This window comes from Caloenas nicobarica, chromosome 1, assembly GCF_036013445.1.
Source record: "Caloenas nicobarica isolate bCalNic1 chromosome 1, bCalNic1.hap1, whole genome shotgun sequence".
In the NCBI taxonomy this organism is placed as follows: domain Eukaryota; kingdom Metazoa; phylum Chordata; class Aves; order Columbiformes; family Columbidae; genus Caloenas; species Caloenas nicobarica.
Window position 1 is genome coordinate 195053229 of NC_088245.1, and position 20546 is coordinate 195073774.

A 20546-nucleotide genomic window follows, 5' to 3' on the forward strand; every position below is an offset into this window, starting at 1 on the left:
GCACATTGCTGTGGGACTACCAAGAGTAGAAGCAAGCAGCTATAGCTGTAGGGCTCTTGCGCTCACAATGACTTGCTCTCAGGCAGCTGAGCCTCATGCTGTTTGTGGCTTATGGAGTCAAAAGAGCATCAGATGATATATTTGGGATTTATCACCCAAGTCAATATAATAATGTAGATGTCTGTTGCTGTAGGCATATGGCCTTAGAAATTAGGATGAGGACAAGGAAGATTCATTCAGTTTATGATGAGTATTTCTAATCACCTAAATTCAATCAATAACTGTAGCTTGCACATTTTCCTGCCAACATAAAAACTGATCAACATGGGGGCTTCCTACATTGGATCAACCACTGTTCTTATATCACCACTGTTTCTGCACCTTCTCATGTTAGGCAATTCCAGTCCTTGGACTCTTCTTAAAAATGGAAATTAAACATCTGGTCTATGTATCAGCTAGTAGCTGCATAGGAAGATGTGTATTTTCCTCTTTTGGGGAGAGAACAGATACTGGAAAGACAGTCATATCCATATGTTAGCATGGTTCCAGCAACAAAGTCTCTAAATTTATTCAAACATTCAATTCACATTGAACTAGCTCCTGAATCAGGAGTTAATAGCGTGTTTGATTTGGAATACCTGCTACCTGAATATTCAAATTTTCCAAATAGTAGAAGCCCACACATACTGTAGTTGCTGATTGGAATCAATAATGATATTAACTTCAGACTAAATAGGATGCAGCATTTCCATTCGGATAACACCTTTTCTTACTTATAGGATACTTATATCCTAATTTTAGGCCAGCCTAGGGAAAGACTTTGGCAAGTTCAGACCAAGACATCATTTGTTGTGCCCCAAAGCTAGTTCAATTAATGGCTTTATAGATCTGGCTTTCACTGCAGTACTTCTTGCAGCAACTACTATTTAGAGAACTTGCTTTGCAAACAAGAGCATACTGTTTCATTGAGATAATAGGGCTGTGGGTCGAGATTGTTAAAGAGCAATCAGCAAAACAGGACTGGTAATGAATCTGATGAAACCCTCTGTTTGACTTACAATATCTGTTTTGGAGGTAAGTACGTGCTTGGTATAATAACATTACTGATGCCTCATCTCATTTTCTGTTGCAAGGACTCTATTTCCTGGGCTCAGACAGAGAAGGTTATCAGACTCCTCTACTTAGGTGACAGCAGAGTCTTTTCTGCCAAAGACATTGGTCAAATCAGAGCCCGTAGCAACAGCAAGCACTCCTGGTATAGAAGTAGGTCTCAGCTGGCTTAGGGCTGGACACAGACTAAAACACCCTTTGCGGATATGACTAGAAAGTGGGTAGGTAATATTCCACAATCTAGAAAAGTAGATGGCAGTCTTGAATGCAACAGGTTTGTAAGGAAATGTCTATGAAAGATGAAAATTCATCATACCATTACCATCTGTTTAGATGAGATTTCTTTCCTAAGACAGGATTCATATTTAAGATGCATACTTTCAATAAATTTTCAGCTCCTCTTTGTCCTGATATATAGAATAACAGACTTTCTTAAATAAATATATTAATTACAACATGTATTATTAAAGAGGAAAAATAGCTTCTCAAAACAGCTTTAGTTACAGCTTTGCTTCCCTGTTTGGCAAAGGACCAAATTCTGTATCTGGTTCTGTGCTGCACAGACAGACATTTCAAAGCTGGATAATACTCTGCTAATAAAAATACCATTACATCTGGCATTACAACTTTTGTGACTGATTTACTCAAGATTAGAAAAATGCACTGCTTCTCTCACTGTTACAAATATTTGTTCAGGATTTGAGTTTTAATAAATCGGCTAATTAATTTCATTATATTAACATTTATAGTTAAGCAATGTAGTTAAATAATGGAATTAAATCTTTTTCTTTGATTTGTAGAAGTTGTCAAAAGGATTTTCTGCTGAACAACAGTGCATAATGTTTATTTCTTGAATTACTGTGAGGAATCAGGGATATTTGCATGGTGTATATGATAACACAGACTATGTATTGATTCAATATTGTAAATCCTATCATTTGTACTAGGGGACATTTCATCTTATGGTCTCAGTGCTCTACGCCTTGTGTAAGCACACAGTGACAAGCATCTCAGTCCTGACAGAATTTACTGTCTAAATAGTCAAGATGACAAAAATGTGAGATGGAAAAAGGACGAACAGATGTTGCAGCCCTCACAAAGCATTGCTGAGGATGTCTACAGCTGTGTGTGAAAAAGAATGACCTAAATACTTTACCTTATGTTTTGTTTTGCAGCTATCAAGCGAATTTATTTTAAAGTGATATGATCATATTAAATGTCAACCACTGCAGTATATTACAGTGAAAACCAGATCATCTTAAGTAACAACCCAACCTCATTTTGAATTACCCAGCCTTCCTCTCATCCTAGTATTACTGATAAATAAGGTCTAAGAGCAGAGTTTTGGTTACGTTTGCCCAATGCTATCACGACCATATTTTTATTCATGATGCAAATATTTATAGTGACCACAGAGATTTTACACATAAAAATATAATCACCTACTAGGGCAATTCTCTAGTAATATTATTGATAAATGCATTTTTCTAAGTCTTATCAAGCAAAATGGAAAACACTTTTTCAATTTTCCCTATAGTGCCTCACAGCAAGCTCTACTCTAGCACTGACAATAATATTATCTTTAAAACAATGGCATAAGTATATGCTATACATCAACAAATTGATAGCTTAACATGTATTTGAGTAAATTAATTATACAATATACCTAAAAAAATAACATCAGTGACAAAGAAATGAAATATGAAGTTGGAAAGGGTGAGAGCTATTTGCAATTCCTGCCACACTACATTTAGAAGTGTTGACAATTTCCAACCCATGCCCTAGTCTGTAGACAGGACGTGATCCCACATTTTCAAAGATAGTACATTTTTTGTTTGGTTAAAGATGAAACAAGAAAATTTTGAAAACTAAAACTGTTTTGCACTCATGAAATACATTTTTCAACATTAAAAATCAGGAGAAAGTTTTAGGGGAATTCGCGTATTTCCCAGCACAGGTAATTGAGGAAGAAATTTTAAAAGCTGAAAAATAAATATCTTAAAATATATGAGACCATTTTAAGATGTACAGAGAATATATATGAAGAAGTCACCTGGATGCTTAGTGAAAAGGGAGAAGGACAACTGCTAGAGCAAAAAATGAACAGATACAACAGGTGATGGGGGGTTTGGGTCATTAAGGAGGTAAAGGCATGAAGATCTGACATGGAACTGTGGAAGACCTTTGAGGAATCAAGAACATAAAGATTTTCTATTTAGTTCTGTAGCCAGGGCAGGTAGGTTTCTTAAGGTGAAGGACTAACAGTAGGAAAAAAACATGCTAGATAAAATGGAATGGAAGAAATCACAGGAGTGGTTATGTTCTTCTAGAATTCACAGGCTTGGGGATTTGTAAAAACAGTTGTAAGGCTACTAGTAAGATATTTATTAAATATCTCAAAGTCTACGAAGACCTGTAAAAGATCATAGAAACCACTGGATTTCTTGTTAGTTTACACCAAGGGAAACAAAAATGGTGGTACAGCTTAGCCATAGGCTATTGTATGATTCTTTTGAGGAGTGATACATTCCGTTCTGACTCTTGCTTTTTTTCTACATACTGGTCCTCTATGAAAAGCCTATAGGGAAACACAGTTTCTGTGTAGGGTAAGAAAGAACCAATAAAATAGCAAAACTCCAGAGGTATAATTCAATATTAATACTCCTAAAATTGTCCAGCAGCCAGATCTCTACATTTTAGAAAAAAGGACTTTAAAGCTTGGATTAATATTATGAGAGGTTGACTCTGTTCAATGGGAAACTGCTTGTTACTTCATATTTATAGTATTTATGATGTAGTATTTATATTGTCCTTTCCTAATCTTATCATGCTCACAGGTCTCAATCTGGATGGAGGCCCTGTTGTGGTGGATGTTGCAGGAACAAACACAAGGCATTCATTAGCTGCAACACAACAGACAAGACATGAACTGGAACGTGACATACGAACCATGTAAACAATGTATGTCTTGGGCGGCCATTGTCTGAGAACAGTGGTGACTTTTCTGTCTCACTGATTTCCACTGGAGCTTGGCAGGCTCAGGTCATTCCAGTGTCAGTCTCAAAACTGACGCGTCCTCAGTGTCCCACATGGAAAAATGGCAGTTGAGGAACTCCGCACAGTAAATGTTTCTGACCAGACAGCTGGATTTTGTACACGAATATATATGCAATTATTTGTGTATGGAGCACAGAAATAGGAATTAAACCCAAGTTGTTAAATTTCTCCATATTGTGTTTATTTCAGTAGGCTGCGCTTGACTCCGGGTACTAAATTGCAGAGTAGGCACATGACAGTGTGCCCCCGTCAGCCGTGCCAGCACCCCTTTGGGAACATGGCCTTGGAGCAGGAGAGGGCCGGCAGGCATCACTGCTGCGAGCACTTGGGCACCTGGGAAGTCCCTGGGTCTCACATTATGGAAATGCTAATTTGTTTTCATCAGTGTCCTCAACCTCAACCATTCTCTGTCAACTTATGTTATTCTAAGAAATGCTACAGTAGATTTTTACTGAGTATGTGAATTTTGGTAAAAGTGTTGTTGAGTATATGATGATCTAAAGATATATAAAAAGTCTTTAGAGTGATTTAACTTCTTTTATGAAGTCAGGTGATAGCACTAGAAAAAACAGACTGAGTTTTATGGACAGAGAACATTTTCAGGTCACTCTTGAACTACACAAATTGTAAAATTCTCCAGGTCTCTCACTCATCATTCCTATTTCCTACATGACAACAGCTGTCCTGGCTCCTGGGAGCAAAAATATACACCAAAACCCCAGGAAAACGTGCAGCTGAATGTTAAAAAGTTACTGATTGTGTCAAGGCTTAGAAAATAAGATGGCAGTCAGATCACAAGACCAGAACAAGTGTTTTTCCTTTGGCGGATTTGCCAAAAGCAGCTTCATTTAAATTTCCACATACAATTTAAAACTAGGAAAGCAGAATGAGAAGCCCTTATGAGCTCACTGGTCCAAAGTTCTTAAACTTGCATGTACATTATAATCTCACTGTATATAGCCTTTTCAACTCTATCGACATAAATTATTCCAACAACAGCAAAGTTATTGATTTTTTTTTTCATTTAAAAAGTGCTCTTCCACATTCTTTTACATACACATGATTTGATTCATAAAATAATCTAGGTTAACCAAATGCTTTAAGAAAATACATTATATATATGTAAGTATATATCACAGTACTGAGAAGTCTGACTTACCTTGATAACAGATTTTCTACAATAAGTATTGCAATATCTTTCTTTTCAGCTATTACTTTTTGCATTAAATATTTAAATATTCACCATCTGACAGAGACAATGGGAATAACTATGGCGTAGTTGGAGGCAAATTTTATTTAACTTAATGGAAAAATAGCAAAATACAGCTGTTCAGGATTATTCAGAGTAGAAACTGGAATATTGCTATTCTGACATGAAAATATTTTAGTAAAATTTAGGATAAGAATATGTGAATAATTAAATAAATATTTCATTTCAGTATTTACAAATGTAACAATCTCAACTGGCAACTAATTCCATGAAGCATACACTGTTAACGATAAAATGCATGGAAAGGCTGTACAAATTTATTAGTGTATGTCTTTGCAGTGAAGGAGAACTCTTGCTGTGAAAGAGTGTTCTTTACTGTACATTTTTATTGCTGTCTAGTCTGGTTTTAAATGTTCCAAATGATTGGGCATCTCCAATTTAATAAGGCATGCTATTACACAGTCTGGTAAGTGTCACTGTCAGAAAATATTACTTGATTTTCAGTTAAAATTTTGCTTTCTTTATTCATCACATTCATAGTTTCATATTTTTCATATTTCCTTAAGTAAGCCCATTCCATCTTTGGTGCCTGAATTTCTCATGTGCTTACATAGTAGTTTATGGAAGTTTCTGACTATAAAATCTATATAATATTTATAGATCTAGATGGGTATAATTATCAGCCTACTAATGTGTATATATAGCCATTGGTTTTAATATTATATATAGTTATGTTTTCAACATTTTCTTATACAATTAAATATAAATGAATTAGCATTGCCTTATGGAAAAACTCGGAAAATAATTAAAAATAATTTTTATACTGTGTCTGCATTAATTATTGTCCATGAGAACTCAAGAAGATTAACAGTGTGATGTCTGTGATAAAAGCTTCTGGGAACAGGTATATGGGTAGAGCACTCACTAATTACAAGTAAGCCAAAAGAAAAAAATGGCTCTGAACAATATTTGGGAAACCCTGTATTTGTTTGTCCAACTCTAGCAACTGTCCTATTTATTCCAGTGCCAGAAATAGCTGTGCATAAAACAGAAACTGCAAGTAAAGACCACTGTCTAGCCTAAATGTGCAGTAACCTTCCCAATTTTCATTGCCTATGTCTTTCAGTCCAGCTGAAGTGCAGGCACAAGAGCATGCTAAACATTCAAGGCCAGGCTGGACAGGGCCCTGAGCAACGTGATCTAGTTGAAGATGTCCCTGCTCATTGCAGAGAGTTGGACTAGATGAGCTTTAAAGGTTCCTTCCAACCCAAACTATTCTATGATTCTATGATTTGTGGTGTTCTTAGGAAGGACATGCTTAGAATACGCATTAACAGACTGGACATCGTGTTTGTGGTCCTCCGTGTACCTAGTTGATTCTTGTCATGATAAGGTGGTCCACAGGCTATACTAAGACTTAGTATTAGGGCTTGACTTTCCTCTTGTTAGTTACTCAAACCCAAGTAAGGTTTAACATGCATGGCAGAACATGAGATTGAGTGCAGATTCAAATCATGTTTGACTGACAGTGCCTCTAAAACTATAACGACCTATCTGCCTCCTTCTCACACTGTGCTTACAATCTTTTGTCAGAGAAAAACCTTCATGCCAAACTCTGGACTGGAGAAAGGCAACTAGTTATCCTGGGAAACATCCCTGTTTCATGACTGCCTGTCCTTACCAACACGAAACAGGACAATTGCCTTGACCTTTCTTATTCCAGAAGACCGTGACAGCTGTGGTGTCCATGGAAACCTGGGTACCACTTTCAGAGGCTAAAAATGTTAGCAATAATCTCTAGCACGTTGCTGTTCTGGCGTTACGATAATGTAGCATAACTTGAATGATACAACTCAATAAACATGGGGTTTCTGAGCAAGATCTCCTATTGCCAAAAACCTCTTGTTAATGCCTCCCACTGAGCAGCTAACCTCGATAAAGCTTTCATATGCTCAGTGTTGTATAAAATATTATCATACAGATTAGCTGAACACTGTCCAGCTTTTCCAAATTGTTTGCCAGTCATGCAGCCTTCCACAGTCATGTCAATATGAAATTTGTATGTTGGGCAATTAGTATGGGAGCAACTTAAATAATTTAAGAATCAAATCCCAAAATATAGATCCTCAAATATTCCTCCTCACTTGTCCAACAGATCTAGGTATACTAATATTCTTGCAGTTAAATTATCACCATTGGACATGAATGCAACCAAAATTTCAAAAGTGACCATCTTACGAATAAAGTCTATAAAGAGAGTGGCCATGTGAAGAGGTCCTGATGTCCTTTTACCTAAGAACAAGTGGTTGCAGGACTCAGCAGGGTCGATGGACTCCCATATTAAAATTCCTCCTTTCTCTTCCTCCACAATAATGTTTTGGAAAAGGAATATGAGAGTATAACATATTCTTGCATTCAATACATTCAGTATTTTACTAGTTAAATATTTTAGGATCTAATGCTGTCTAGAAAGATGAATTTTCATCTCATATGATAGCATCTAGTCTAGTATAACTGATGGCCTTGAAATTAAAATGTTATACACTAAGAGTCAGTGGACCATTTAAAAATTACAGTCATTTTAATGAATTAAGACAACAAGGTAAAAGAGGAAACTAATGTATTTTTTCCTGTGAAGTATTTCTGTTCTCTTTGTCAGAAGCATAAGAAAGATTGAGTTTTTCAGAGGAAGTCATTAGTGTAATATTATTTATAGCAAAAAGGAGATTCTGTCTTAGCAACATCAGATGGCCAACCACAAGACAAAACTTCTTAAAACCAAAAATGATACAAAGTTTGTCAATATATGTCTTCTGTTAGGAGGCTCAAAACTGGAGGCTGTATTACACACATGTCCAATGAGTGCTGTGTAAAGGGAGATGATCAGTTCTCTTGTCCCCTGGCTCTGGCCCTGTTCACGCAGCCCAAGATGCTGTTGGCCTTCGTTGCTGCCAGGGTCACTGCTGGCTCATGCTCATCTTGCTGCCCACCAATGCCCAGGGTCTTCTCCACAGAGCTGCCCCCAGCCAGGCAGAATCAGCCTGTATGGTGCCAGGGGCTCTTCCTCTCCAGGAGTGGGATTGGCCTTTGTCCTCAAATTTCATAAGGATGGACCATTACTCCAGCCTGTCTAGGCTCCTCTAATGTCAGGCCAAGCCTTTAAAGTATTGAATGGTACACCCTAATTGCTATAATCTGCAAAGACTTGGCAAGCATTCTGTCACCCGTTCTAAGTCACTGATAAAGTTGTTAAAAAGGATCAGTCCCAGGACAGACCCCTGTAACACTTACTACTGGCCTCCATCTAGAGTACAACACATTAATAACTACCTTCTGAGTCGGTCCACTCAGCCAGTTTTTTTTCACTTGTCTGGTTGTCCACCACTCACCGCTGTAATATTCTAATTAGGGCACAAGAACATTGTAGGAGACTGTCAAAGGTCTTGCTAAAGTCAAGGTAAAGGGTATCTTGTGCGCTCTCATTGCCTACAAATCCAGACATTTTATCATAGAAGGTAATCACATTGGTCAGGCATCATTCACCCTTGGTAAATCCATGCTGATTGTTCCGCATTACCCTGTTCTCCTTCTTGGACCTTGAAATGTCTTCCAAGAAGACTTGCTCCATCATTTTCCCAGGGACTGAAGTGAGGCTGAGCAGCCCATAATTTACCCGACTCTCCTTTTGGCCTCTTTGAAGACAAGTGCAACACTTGCATCCCACCAGTCACTGAGGATCTCCCCAGTCTCCATAACATTCCAAACATGGCAGAAGGTGACTTTGCAACAGAATCAGACAGTTCTTTTTTCACCCATGGATGCAGCCCACCTTGTAGACCTTGTTGTCCCTTTTAAGTCTTAACTAAAGCTAAGTTTTGGCTTTCCTGACACAGGAAGCCTGACACATTTCCTGGCCCAGACAATATTTCTACATTTCTTCTTTGTAGCCTGTCCTTGCTTCCGACTCTTCTATGCTGCTTTTTGCATTGTCCCATCTAGTATACATACCCAGAAGTTATCCCTGACGCCCTCTAGAAATCTTCACTGCCGCTACCCTGCCGTGTTTGTCCTCTCAGCAGATGTCAGGGATGTTAAAAGATCCACTCTTTCAGACCTACCAGACCCTATCTGACATCCTCGTGCTGATGAAGCCGTAAATCCCTTAAGATTCTCAGTTTCTACACTCTTAGGACTAGCAATCCCCTTTAGTTCTCAGAAAGCCTCAATACATTAAAAACAAAATGTGGAATTTCCATTTCATGCAAAATTTTGATATATTTTGGCCAGGGAAAAAAACCCAACCTCCATTTTTTTTTTTCAAACTTCTTAATTTTCATGAAAAACTAATTCTACTTTTAAAATTACTCTATTTCACCTCATTCACCAAGCTCAAGGCATAATTATTTGATCCTGTCTTCTCTAAAACAGATGAATATAATGAATGAACAGCTTTCTTCTCTCATTCCCACAAAAACTTGAGAGCCCATCCCCCCAGACTCCAGGAGAGAAAAAGAAAAAAAGAATGAGGCATATCTGATACCTGCAAATCAATCTACACAATTTGAGAATGGTCATATGTTATGTAACTGGGGTAGTATGAGAAAAGAAATTTATTTTCTGTTCAGGTTGTTCCCTTTTAGTCTAGATTTTCTGAAATGAAACAAAATTCTGCTCAATTTAGTCATATTCAATTAATGCTCTTAAACAATGGAGTTTAGAAAAGTCTCCATCTTTCATCGTCCTTCCAAATTTCTATAAGGAGATTAAAATCCATTCGTCTTGCAACATGTCTACATCTGGTTCACGTTCTCCTTTATCAGTTTAGCTTGTTTGCTAGTATTTATCACACCGTCTATTTGGGTTGAGACAGAAGAAATGTGCATGGATTAATTCTATGACAGAGCTTCCTAAAACTCTGTTCATAGTTCATTATTATTAATCTGGATCTATGAATAGACATAGCACATGATTTTTGTATACTGCAAGTGATTATTTAATGAAAGATTTAAGGATGCTTTACAGAAATAAACCACATCATCCTATAAAATAAACTTTAAGGTCTAAATAACAATTTTGTCAGCTTTGAGTGGGCTCATGAAAAGGGTTGTGCTATAGCACTATGCTGATCGATCACTAAAGCACCAACAACCCTATGCACTACACTGCAAAACTATTTTTCTAATAAAACTGCATACTAAAATACTGTTATAAGTTTTCTTTGAGCATAAAATCTCTTCAGAATTGTACTATAAAGATACCTCTAAAAATCTTCATAATGTTTTTTCTAAATATATTTATCAACCTTAGAAAGAATACAACTTGTTTCTTGTATTATTTTATACAGAAAAAGTTGTTAATATTTTATTAGCTATTAATATTCTAATATTGTTAGCAGGGATAACATTTCGGTGCATTTTTTAAAACTAGCACCAAATACTTTTAAAGTGTTAGCTAAAAATACAATATCTATTACTAAAATTAAACATAATAAGTAGTATAATCTCCACATAATATACCCAGAACACATAATTAATAAATGTAAAAACTATTATCACAGCTGACAGAATAATATTTGCTAAATAACTGATGACTGCATAGGATAATATTTCACAATTACTTTAAAACTCTTCCCAATAATGGGTGTGTTTAATTGCATAAGCAGGATACATATGAATCAATAGATTTCCTAAAAAGCAAATACTTGTTGAGCTTGGAACTCAAGAACCCTAAAAATTTATTCCTGAGAATGAATTGTTACCTCTCCTTTTCAAACAGTAACCAAAAACTTGGAGGCATAAATGCTGAATTCCATCACGAAAAGGGTTTGACGATAGTGCTGGTAATTTCTATGACTGTTACCTTCATTCTTTACAAACAATGTTTCCTTAGACACAGGAAAGGACTGTGATGCTTCAGTTATACTTCCAGACTTTAAACATGCAGTTAACCCATATACTTTTTCTTAGAGTTATCTTAGAGGCTAGCAGTGCTTCTCTGGATGATATTTCTGGTATCTTCAGCGTTACTTCTTGTCTTGACAGATACACCCTATTAAAAAATACCCAGCAAAAAAAGTTCTCTGTTCTTAGTGATCTCACTCATACTTTTGCTGAGGATTGTGACATACACGTGTAATTCGCATAAATGCTCTTACAGCTAATATTTATCTGAAATATAGATATTTCCCTAAAATTATCCCAAATGAACGAAGGCATTACAGTTAAGTCACTATCTAACCAGGTATGGCAGGAATACAGATTATTTAACAGAGAATTTGGAAAACTCTTATAACCATTCCATTCATATTCCACCCTGTGGGAGAATGTAAAGCCGTGCTACTTGAGCTGTTCCTCCACTGCTGTCGATGGCGAGGCGGGAGGACACCGAGCCTCAGCAGACCAAGTCATTTGGTGCCTTCCTCAGAGATAACTAGTAGGAGACAAGAGTTTCTACAAGTGGAGTTTCTGATGCTATTTTTTTAGACCTGACTGATTTTGGAGAATACCCAGTTTTGTACAATGAAAACAAACCAACAGTAAATAATTTTTGAAACTCCTTAAAAAATATAAACCTGAGCCACGCAGATAAACTATTTTAACAGTTATTCCTGTTCTTTGTGACTCATGATGTGCAGTCACTAAGTGCACATTTTCCATGTGAACTGCATAACAGAAAAATTATATGTGATCTAAGATGTTCTGCATCATAATCTGTATGACAGTTACAGTGCTGAAAAGAATTTTTGTATAGGAAGAAACTTGATGGGAAGGAAGTCAAGCAGTAGTAACTATACTAGTAAGCAGCACTTAAAATTAACCTACTTTATAGTAAGAGAAAGTATAGTACAGAAATGCTTCCATGAAGAAAAAAAGCCTTTCATTTAGTGACAGAGGTATAATAACAACTGATAATGGGAACTTTAATATAGCACTTTCTCCAGTGGCAAGGGCAGACCTTTTAACTTAATTTACTACTATTGTTTTCCTTGTAACAAGTCTACTCACATCATCTCTGTATCACACCTGCATATTAGGAATGAATTACCTTAGCTTCAATATTCACTGATGCATTTTATCACATTCTGACTAAAGCCACATCTTGCAGACTTCTGAAAGTTATCCTTTAATCGACTACATGCAAAATTACATTATAAAAATTAAAATATATATGACAGTGGAAAGTTATTAAATTTATTCCTGAATAATATAGCTGCTTAGCCTCAAGCACAGAGTAGTGATAATTATTAATACCTCTGAGTTGTAATTAATTGGGCAAATAAATTGTTAAATTTTAGATGCTGATAAACAGGAGAAGGAAGCTAAGAAAAACCAGCAAATGTCAGTAATATTTTAACACGAAGGAATTCTAGATGAGATTAAAATTACAGAAAACAGATTTATAAAATATAAACTAAACAGAGACTATGAGACAACAGTAAAATACGGTATCTTAGAATGGTTAGAATTCACTTCAATATAAGGTATCAACTGCGGTATTTTAAAGATTATTACGGGAATTACAGATCAGTATGTTCAAAGATAGATATTTCTTATATACTTTCAATGAAACTAGAAATTACAGTTCAGAAGGAAGAAAAAAGAACCATCTATTACATACAGAGAAGCTGATGTACATATGAATTAAGTAAAGTGATGTGGCAGGGAAGAGAATATGAAAAAAATGGAAAATTAAAAGAGGATACTTACTGGAGAAAACCACATCACTTTAAGAATCCAGATTGTTAAAGAAAAATTCACAACTAGGATGATAAGCAGGAGAAGAACAAACAGGTAGAGGCAACGCTTTCTCCAGCCATAAATTCCAATTTTGTAGATGTATTCATTCTTTGGCCTCTCTAGGCTAGTGCCTGGTGTTGTTGTAGTGTATTGTTCACGTACCATCTGCTATGTTAAAAAAAAAAAAGAACTTTTTAGTTGTCTGAGTTAAAGTAAAAATATATATATAAAAACTCAAGGAAAATACAAAGATATAATTGTAACGGCAAGTTACTAGAAACTATAAGCTCTTACGAAGTTTTATCTGGAAAGCATTTTCATCATGTCCCATTCAAATTACATTTACATCTTACTTTTTGGTGCACACAATGTGATGTTTAAATATATGAACTGCATCAACTGCCATTTACAGGAGGCTTATATTTATCCTATATAGAATGGCAACACTTTCCTCCTGGTTTTCATAATATTCTAATTCTCCCATCACACAATATTTCATAGGCTCATATAATAATCTGTGGCTCGCAAAACAATATTATTTTACTGTAAAAATGGTTGCAACTGGTAAGGGTACCTTGTAAGTACAGGTTTAAAAACACTTCTACATATTCTTTCCTTAATTCAGCAATAAAATGCATTCTTTTTGTTGCAAAACTTAACTGTGTATCACTGGAATGCCAAAATATATTAAGTTTCAGAATCAGTATATAAAGAAATGAAATGGTTCTTAATAATGTAAAGGAAATAACGATTTCTTAATTTGTCTGCTATTCATATTTAAAGATACATTTGCAATAAAAACAATACTTACTGGGTTTAAACAACTTCCTTCACTTCATACTATAGTACTTAAAGAAGCATTCTTTGAATTCAAAGAAATGTTACCAGATTAAAACATGAGGATATTCACTAACTTTCACCTTTACAGCACAGAGATCACCAACAATTCAAACCATTGATTAAAGTTTACAATTTCAGCCAAGAGAATAAAATCTCAGTGGCTGAAACTCTTTATCTAGGACAACAGTGAGCAACATCTGTCTGATTTCCACTAACATGAAACAAAGCAAAAAAAACCCCAACCAACCAAAAAAAAACCCCCAAACCAACAAAACACAAAAAAGTTTACCCAACCAACCCAGCAATAGGTATTGGAATTTCAAGTACTTCCTACAAGACAGGTATATCCACAGGCATCTTACACCCAAAAACTACAATTAATAAGAGTGACTTCACACAGATTTCCCACAACGTCTCCTCTCAATTCTGAACTTCCTTCTGGTAATGAGATCACTGGGCTCTGCACACACAACTTTCACGTCGTGATTAAATTACATCCTTGCCCAGCTGCTGAATTACTCCAAGCCATTAAAGCAGCTCTTTCCAAGTCTCCTGGAGAGCCAGCCTCTGTCTATAACAAGCTTGTGGCCCTCGGTTCTGTCTAACCCTCATCTTTAGAAATACATCACATTTTTTTTGTTCCTGTAGCTTTTTGTCAAACTACAAGACAGAGAATGCAATATAAGTTTACAATTGAACAGAAGTTCAATGCATTATTGCTTTTCATACGTGCAATCTTCATCTTATTTCTGCACTTCCATTCAAAAATCTTTTACTTTGTTATTTATTTATATTAAAAAATGAGACGATCATCAGTAGTTCATAATGTAACTGCTACAGTATTATGGGATGATATTATAATAATTTGTTGCTGCTATCAGTCTCAGTTGCTCATGATAGTGTGTATATGTATCTTTTAATCTGCTGAAAATACTGAAAATAGTGTAATGATTTATTAGTGGAGAATCCTAGATTCTGAAAGAACTTGACATTACTGCTATACTTTGTAAATTTACAAGATGGTACTTAATCGTCACCCCATGAACTACGTTTAAAACTATCAGATCATATTTTCAGTTCCATGTATTACTCAAGCACCTAGTACCGACTACAGGATACTGTTTTTACATGAGTTGCTACTATTCTTTTGCTGTTTTCCCGCTAATCATTGTATAATACACCATATCACTCACATAGAAGTTGCCTTTTTTCTTAAACCTACTTTACCATGCTCTGCCAAGTAAGACAAATTGGGACATTTCTACATAACAACAGGCTTCACAAAATGCTTGGAAAACCTTTACCCTTACTTCCACACAGATTTCTCCTAAGCTTTGCTTGTTCCTTGTGTTGCTGTCCCATACATGTTCAAGGTAAATTTTTCAGTAGAAACACCATTTGATAGAGTAAATGAATTCTCAGATTTTCATGTTTTTATGTCAGCCTCATCAGAGTGGTCTCTGAGGTTGGGACTCATCTCACAGCATTAGATACCAACAATTTAGCCTTCAGTATCTGAGCCAGTCAGCCTGGACTCCCTTTATGGTTAATGGAGATAAACCTACCCCTGCTGGGAATTATTTATCTGACTTATTTTAGATGTATACTTTAGACACTCAGTGAACTGCAACTTTAATGTGTTAAACTTTTCTCAATAAAAAGAGAAATAAAGACAGCCCGGTATTACTTTTTCAGATGTACATACTTACATGTTTTAAACATAAGCATTTGGTCAAATTAATTCCAATGAGAATGATTTCCAGAAGCATGTACTTTAACAAGAAAACAGGATTCTTTTGACTCCTGTTCTCATCTGTTTCATTTTTACCCTGTTGGTAAAATGTTTATTGTGCAAGTTCAGGGTTTTATATGTAAGGTATGTACAAGCTGTTTAATGAGGCAAGATCAAAATCCATTATGTGTTTCACCAAAAAGCCTATGAGTTTTGTGATTGTTCTCAGCCCTTCAGAAATGCCACAGAGCACATCTGTGCATTGCTCCCTGCACAAATTATTTTTTCCTGACAGAAAACAGTTCTGTTGCTCCTGAGCATTATTAATATTCCCAAAAATTGCTTTGGTGTTAGCAAATGAGTAATGCTGTCCTAGACAACTGACTCCTTTGAAAAGGATTAAACTTTTCTACTTAATATTTCACGAATATTAGGAGAATTAGTGGCCCAGTACCAAGTAATTACAGAGGAAACCCTTTAAGAATCAATACCATTGGACTCTTCCTTCTGGAAGAATCACAAATCACAGAATGGTTGGGCTTGGAAGGGACCTCTGGCGATCATCTAGTCCAATCCACCTGCTAAAGCAGGTTCACCCAGAGCAGATCACACAGAAATGTGTCCAGGCGGCTCTACAACCTCTCTGTGCAGCCTGTTCCAGTGCTCTGGTACCCTCAAAGTAAAGAAGATTTTCCTCATATTCAGATGGAACCTCCTGTGCTTCAGTCTGTGCCCATTGCCCCTCATCCTATCCTTGGGCACCACTGAAATGAGTCTGGTCCCATCCTCTTGACATCCACCCTTGAGATATTTATAAACATTGATGAGATCCCCTCTCAGCCTTCTCTTCTCCAGGCTGAACAGACCCAGCTCTCTCAGTCTCTCCATAAGAAAGGTGCTCTAGGCCCCTAATCGTTCGTGAGCTGAAAACACACATTCATGAGCTGACAACACACAGAAGAATAATCTCAGACCTGCCTGGAGAAGTCAGAGCGAAATTCTTTTACAGTTTTGTGCTGTTTTAGGTAGCTCGGCTGAAAGGAAAGCCTTGGACAGGCAGATCTCACAGTTGGCTGGTGAACTCTGCCATGATTCAAGAGGGACGGAAGGAAAACAACAGATCTTTAGTACTACGATGAAAAATGTGATTCGTAAATGGAATAACTATGAAACTGCAGGTCGGTTGTGTAGGAGCACACTAAACAGACACCAAGAAGGAAGGGGTTACTGAGACACCGGGCTGTACACAAGTTAGCTGGAGAAGCAACAAGTCTGCACAACGAACGATGACTTTGGTCACTGTTATCATTATAGACTTTTACAAGGAGGCAGCACAGTGACCAACTACAGAGAGTAAGAACAGTCCTGGCAACCTATAGCATAGATAAAACGGCAATTTAGTTTCAGAATGAAAATTATGACATCATTTAAATGGGCTGTGAAAACATGTATTATTTGGATCTTCTACTTAATTGAAAGTGTGATTTCTTGGTGTTCCTACTCAATGGCCCACACAACCAGAAGTCAAATAGGATTAAGGTTGACTACTCGCATATTCCTTATGGAATTTTGTAAATGTGGCAATAATTCATGGGATTGAGCTCTGTTATGGTACTTTGCTATTTGAAAGTATTTTCCAGTTGTCATAATCTGTTTTCTTGGCATCCATTTTCATCCAATTACTTCTTGCCCACTTACAAGAGATACTGAAAGCTAATTAGCTGCCAAAAGATTTTTTCATAGGTTTTAAATGACAGACATAACTTGTGAATTAGCTTGTACATTGCAGATATTTTGACCATGTGACATTTTCTAATGTCTTCAGCAGTTACTTGTAAGTGTTGCACATAATGCATGGAATTCATGCCTACAGGAAAACACATAGGAGCCGCCAATGAAAGAGCTGTATGTTATTTATATTGTGTTACTAAAGCTGCCTTCTAAAAACACATAGCCATGACAGAACATTTGCTTGGATCTGTTCTAGCTTTTTCCATGCAGGACTTGAAGACTGGCCTCTGTGATCGGAATGATTCGGAGGTCCAGGAGATTTTTATATTAGTATCTAGATACTGAAAAACTGTCCATCAATAACATTACTGTTGGATTTAGGTTAGTTTGGGCATCAAGGTCAAAAAGATATTCTGATAGCTCTGGAATATTCAGATAAGACAGCTGTGTTTTGAAGAAGGAATTTGCAAACTTATCAGTAAGCCTTCTTGGGAAAGCAAGCCTGAGTAGTAGCTTGTTAATTGTATTATTCTTAGGAATTATTTATCTGTAGGAATTACTGAACACAGAACACTATTTCAATGAAATTTCATGACTAGATGAAAATTTTCTAATTCCTTTCAACTGTCCCTCATTCTAACATGTTGTATTTAATCCTGCTCAACCTTGCTTTGCTGAGATTTGTCTATTATATAGTATATTACAGTTTGAATTGTAAACTAGTGCCATCAGCTAAAAAGAGCTGGGTCCCTGCAGCGTAATTTATGGAAACCAGCAAAGAAATTCATATGGCCTAGTTAACTGTTTGTATACCCTGCAGTGCAAATTTACATAATAACCACGACACAGTCACAGTTAACACCTTTGCACATCTTAAGTACCACTGCAATAGCTGAAAGGCAGTCACTGGCAGCATAGGAGGAAGTGCTATATTAAAAATGATTATTTGTCTAATATCTGTGTACTTTTGAATCTCATTTACAGTAAAAACGGTTTTAAAACTTTGTTTTCAATCTTTCAACTTAATTCATTTTTCCTCCTTTCACAAATTCCCAAAACATTAATCGGATCAGAAGAAAGTAATTTTCACAATACTTCCATCAGAAGGACAAGCAAAAATACTACACAGATTTTTTTGGTAAATTATTTCTAATTTTTGTATAATTTACTAATATTTTAAGAAGTAGGTAGTTTCTGGTATGAGAAATCCCACGCCTTTCATGTGAAATGCCTTCAAATGCTTCATTTTTTTTTTTAAAAAAGTGAACCTCCCATCTCTGAAACTCAGTCATCACAACAGGTAGGTTTCCTTGAGTGACTTTGAGTACTGTAATGTGGAAAAAAAAAATCTCACAATTATTTATTTTCCTGAGATTTTCAACATGTTACTTTGCCTTGGTAGACAATAAAATCTTTTCAAGAACACAAAGACCTTAGAATAACTGATGTAGAAGTGATTTGATGAAGATACGGGTGAGACACCCACATCTAGATGAGTGTCTCACCCACAAGGCTACTGGCTACACCTCAGGGATCTCTCATTACTATCACAGATTTTAGAACTAAGTCTTTCAGAAGAGAGAAAAGAGCAGGCTGTACAGCCATTGTTTTCACCTAACAATGAAAGACTGAGATCCAATAATGGTGTCAAGATCGTTTAAGTGTTTACACAAAGGCCTGCAAATCCACCAGGAGAATGGAAGATACATAATGTATGGCAGTCAATATCAGAACAGAGATCATTGCAGGCTCTTCTGGCTGTGAGGTTTCTCTCTTTCTTCCCTGGATTTAAAAATCTTTTCCATATGAAGCAGAAGCCAGAATAGATTAATTCCATTAGAGCTCTTTTTCCTTAACCATACATTTAACAAACTGTAATTAAGCTAGCTATAAACTAAATCACTCCCATTATGAGTAATTTAAATTCTTAGTGAAAGACTTCAACTAATACAAATAGACAAAGCAGAAGGAGACTGCTTAATCTGCTTTTTTGTCCTCGACAGTATGACAGAAGACAGGAATTTGTTATGGAATGACGGTATACTTCTGTTACCGTATTCAATTGTTCATGAGCTGACGAGAGGCAGGTCTTTGATTTATCACGTAACATTTTTCCCAGAACAGAATGACAGAATCAGAAAACACGGAAGTTGGATGGGACCTGTGGAGATCATCTGTTCCTACTCCCTGCTCAAAACAGAGTTAACTTTGACATCAGAATTGGTGCAACCATACATTATCAAGAATTTATTTTCCTCAATAGCCTTCGTGTCTCTGAATACTCTTGTTAAACTTTGATTATTTACAGTCTCTGTGCCACTCTTACATGCAATTTGAAAAAAATATTTATGTTTTTCTTCTAGTTCTTAAATACTACTTGGACTCCTCTACTGTGTGGTTACATTTAGCCTATCGGAGTTCTGATTTTTCTTACCCCATTTGACACAACTAACATGTTTTTGTGAATATCTTCCTGCTTCTAACAACTTCTCTTGTCCTGCTTTTTAGCTATGCTGGTTTGGCCATGTCTTTTGAGTACATATTTTACTTCAGCATCTGATATGATATTTTGAAACAGTCACATGCAAAAATTTGTTTTCTTTTCATAGCCTGCTTCCTTTCTACATAGCGCCCTTTTGTAAGGGCTCTCGATACTCCATCAAAGATATTTAACATAAATATGGCCGATGTTATAATAAACTCCTTGATAACAACATGAAAGAGATCTTGTGCATTGCTCAGAATTAAGTCAGGAAATTACTCTGCTTTCTGAGAAACTGCTCCCCAAAGCAGTCAATTATGGGATCTAAAAATGTGGTCTGAATGTTGGACCTAATTAACATTTATACTACAAAGGTAAAAGGAAAAATAGTGTCATAGTGCTTCTGATGCACTACAGTGAGTCACAGTCATTGTAATCACCCTGTTCATGTCATTGGCAATAGAATCCTTAATATTATCAATTTTATTTATACTATTAAGATTATAATTATTATTCTGTTCAGAATGCACATTTCAGTCCATGACCACATTGATACAATTGCCGAATTGTTGATGTAACTGCTTTATCAATCTGTCTTTACAATAAACTTCTGTTAACACACGGCACCACTTGCATGTCCTATTCTGT

The 20546-nt window shown here is 36.2% G+C and overlaps 1 protein-coding gene across 5 annotated transcripts in view; it reads right to left on the reverse strand.

Annotated features, from left to right (window-relative positions):
* Window positions 1-20546, reverse strand: part of SGCG (sarcoglycan gamma) — a 133255-nt gene that overhangs the window by 54354 nt on the left and 58355 nt on the right. For 3 of the 5 annotated variants that reach the window (XM_065630689.1, XM_065630660.1, XM_065630669.1), the window contains one exon: window positions 13084-13281. In XM_065630689.1, coding sequence (XP_065486761.1) covers window positions 13084-13278 — 195 coding nt within the window. In that variant the 5' untranslated portion in view covers window positions 13279-13281. The remainder of the gene's footprint in view (window positions 1-13083; window positions 13282-20546) is intronic. The other 2 variants (XM_065630698.1, XM_065630679.1) reach the window with 1 other exon arrangement.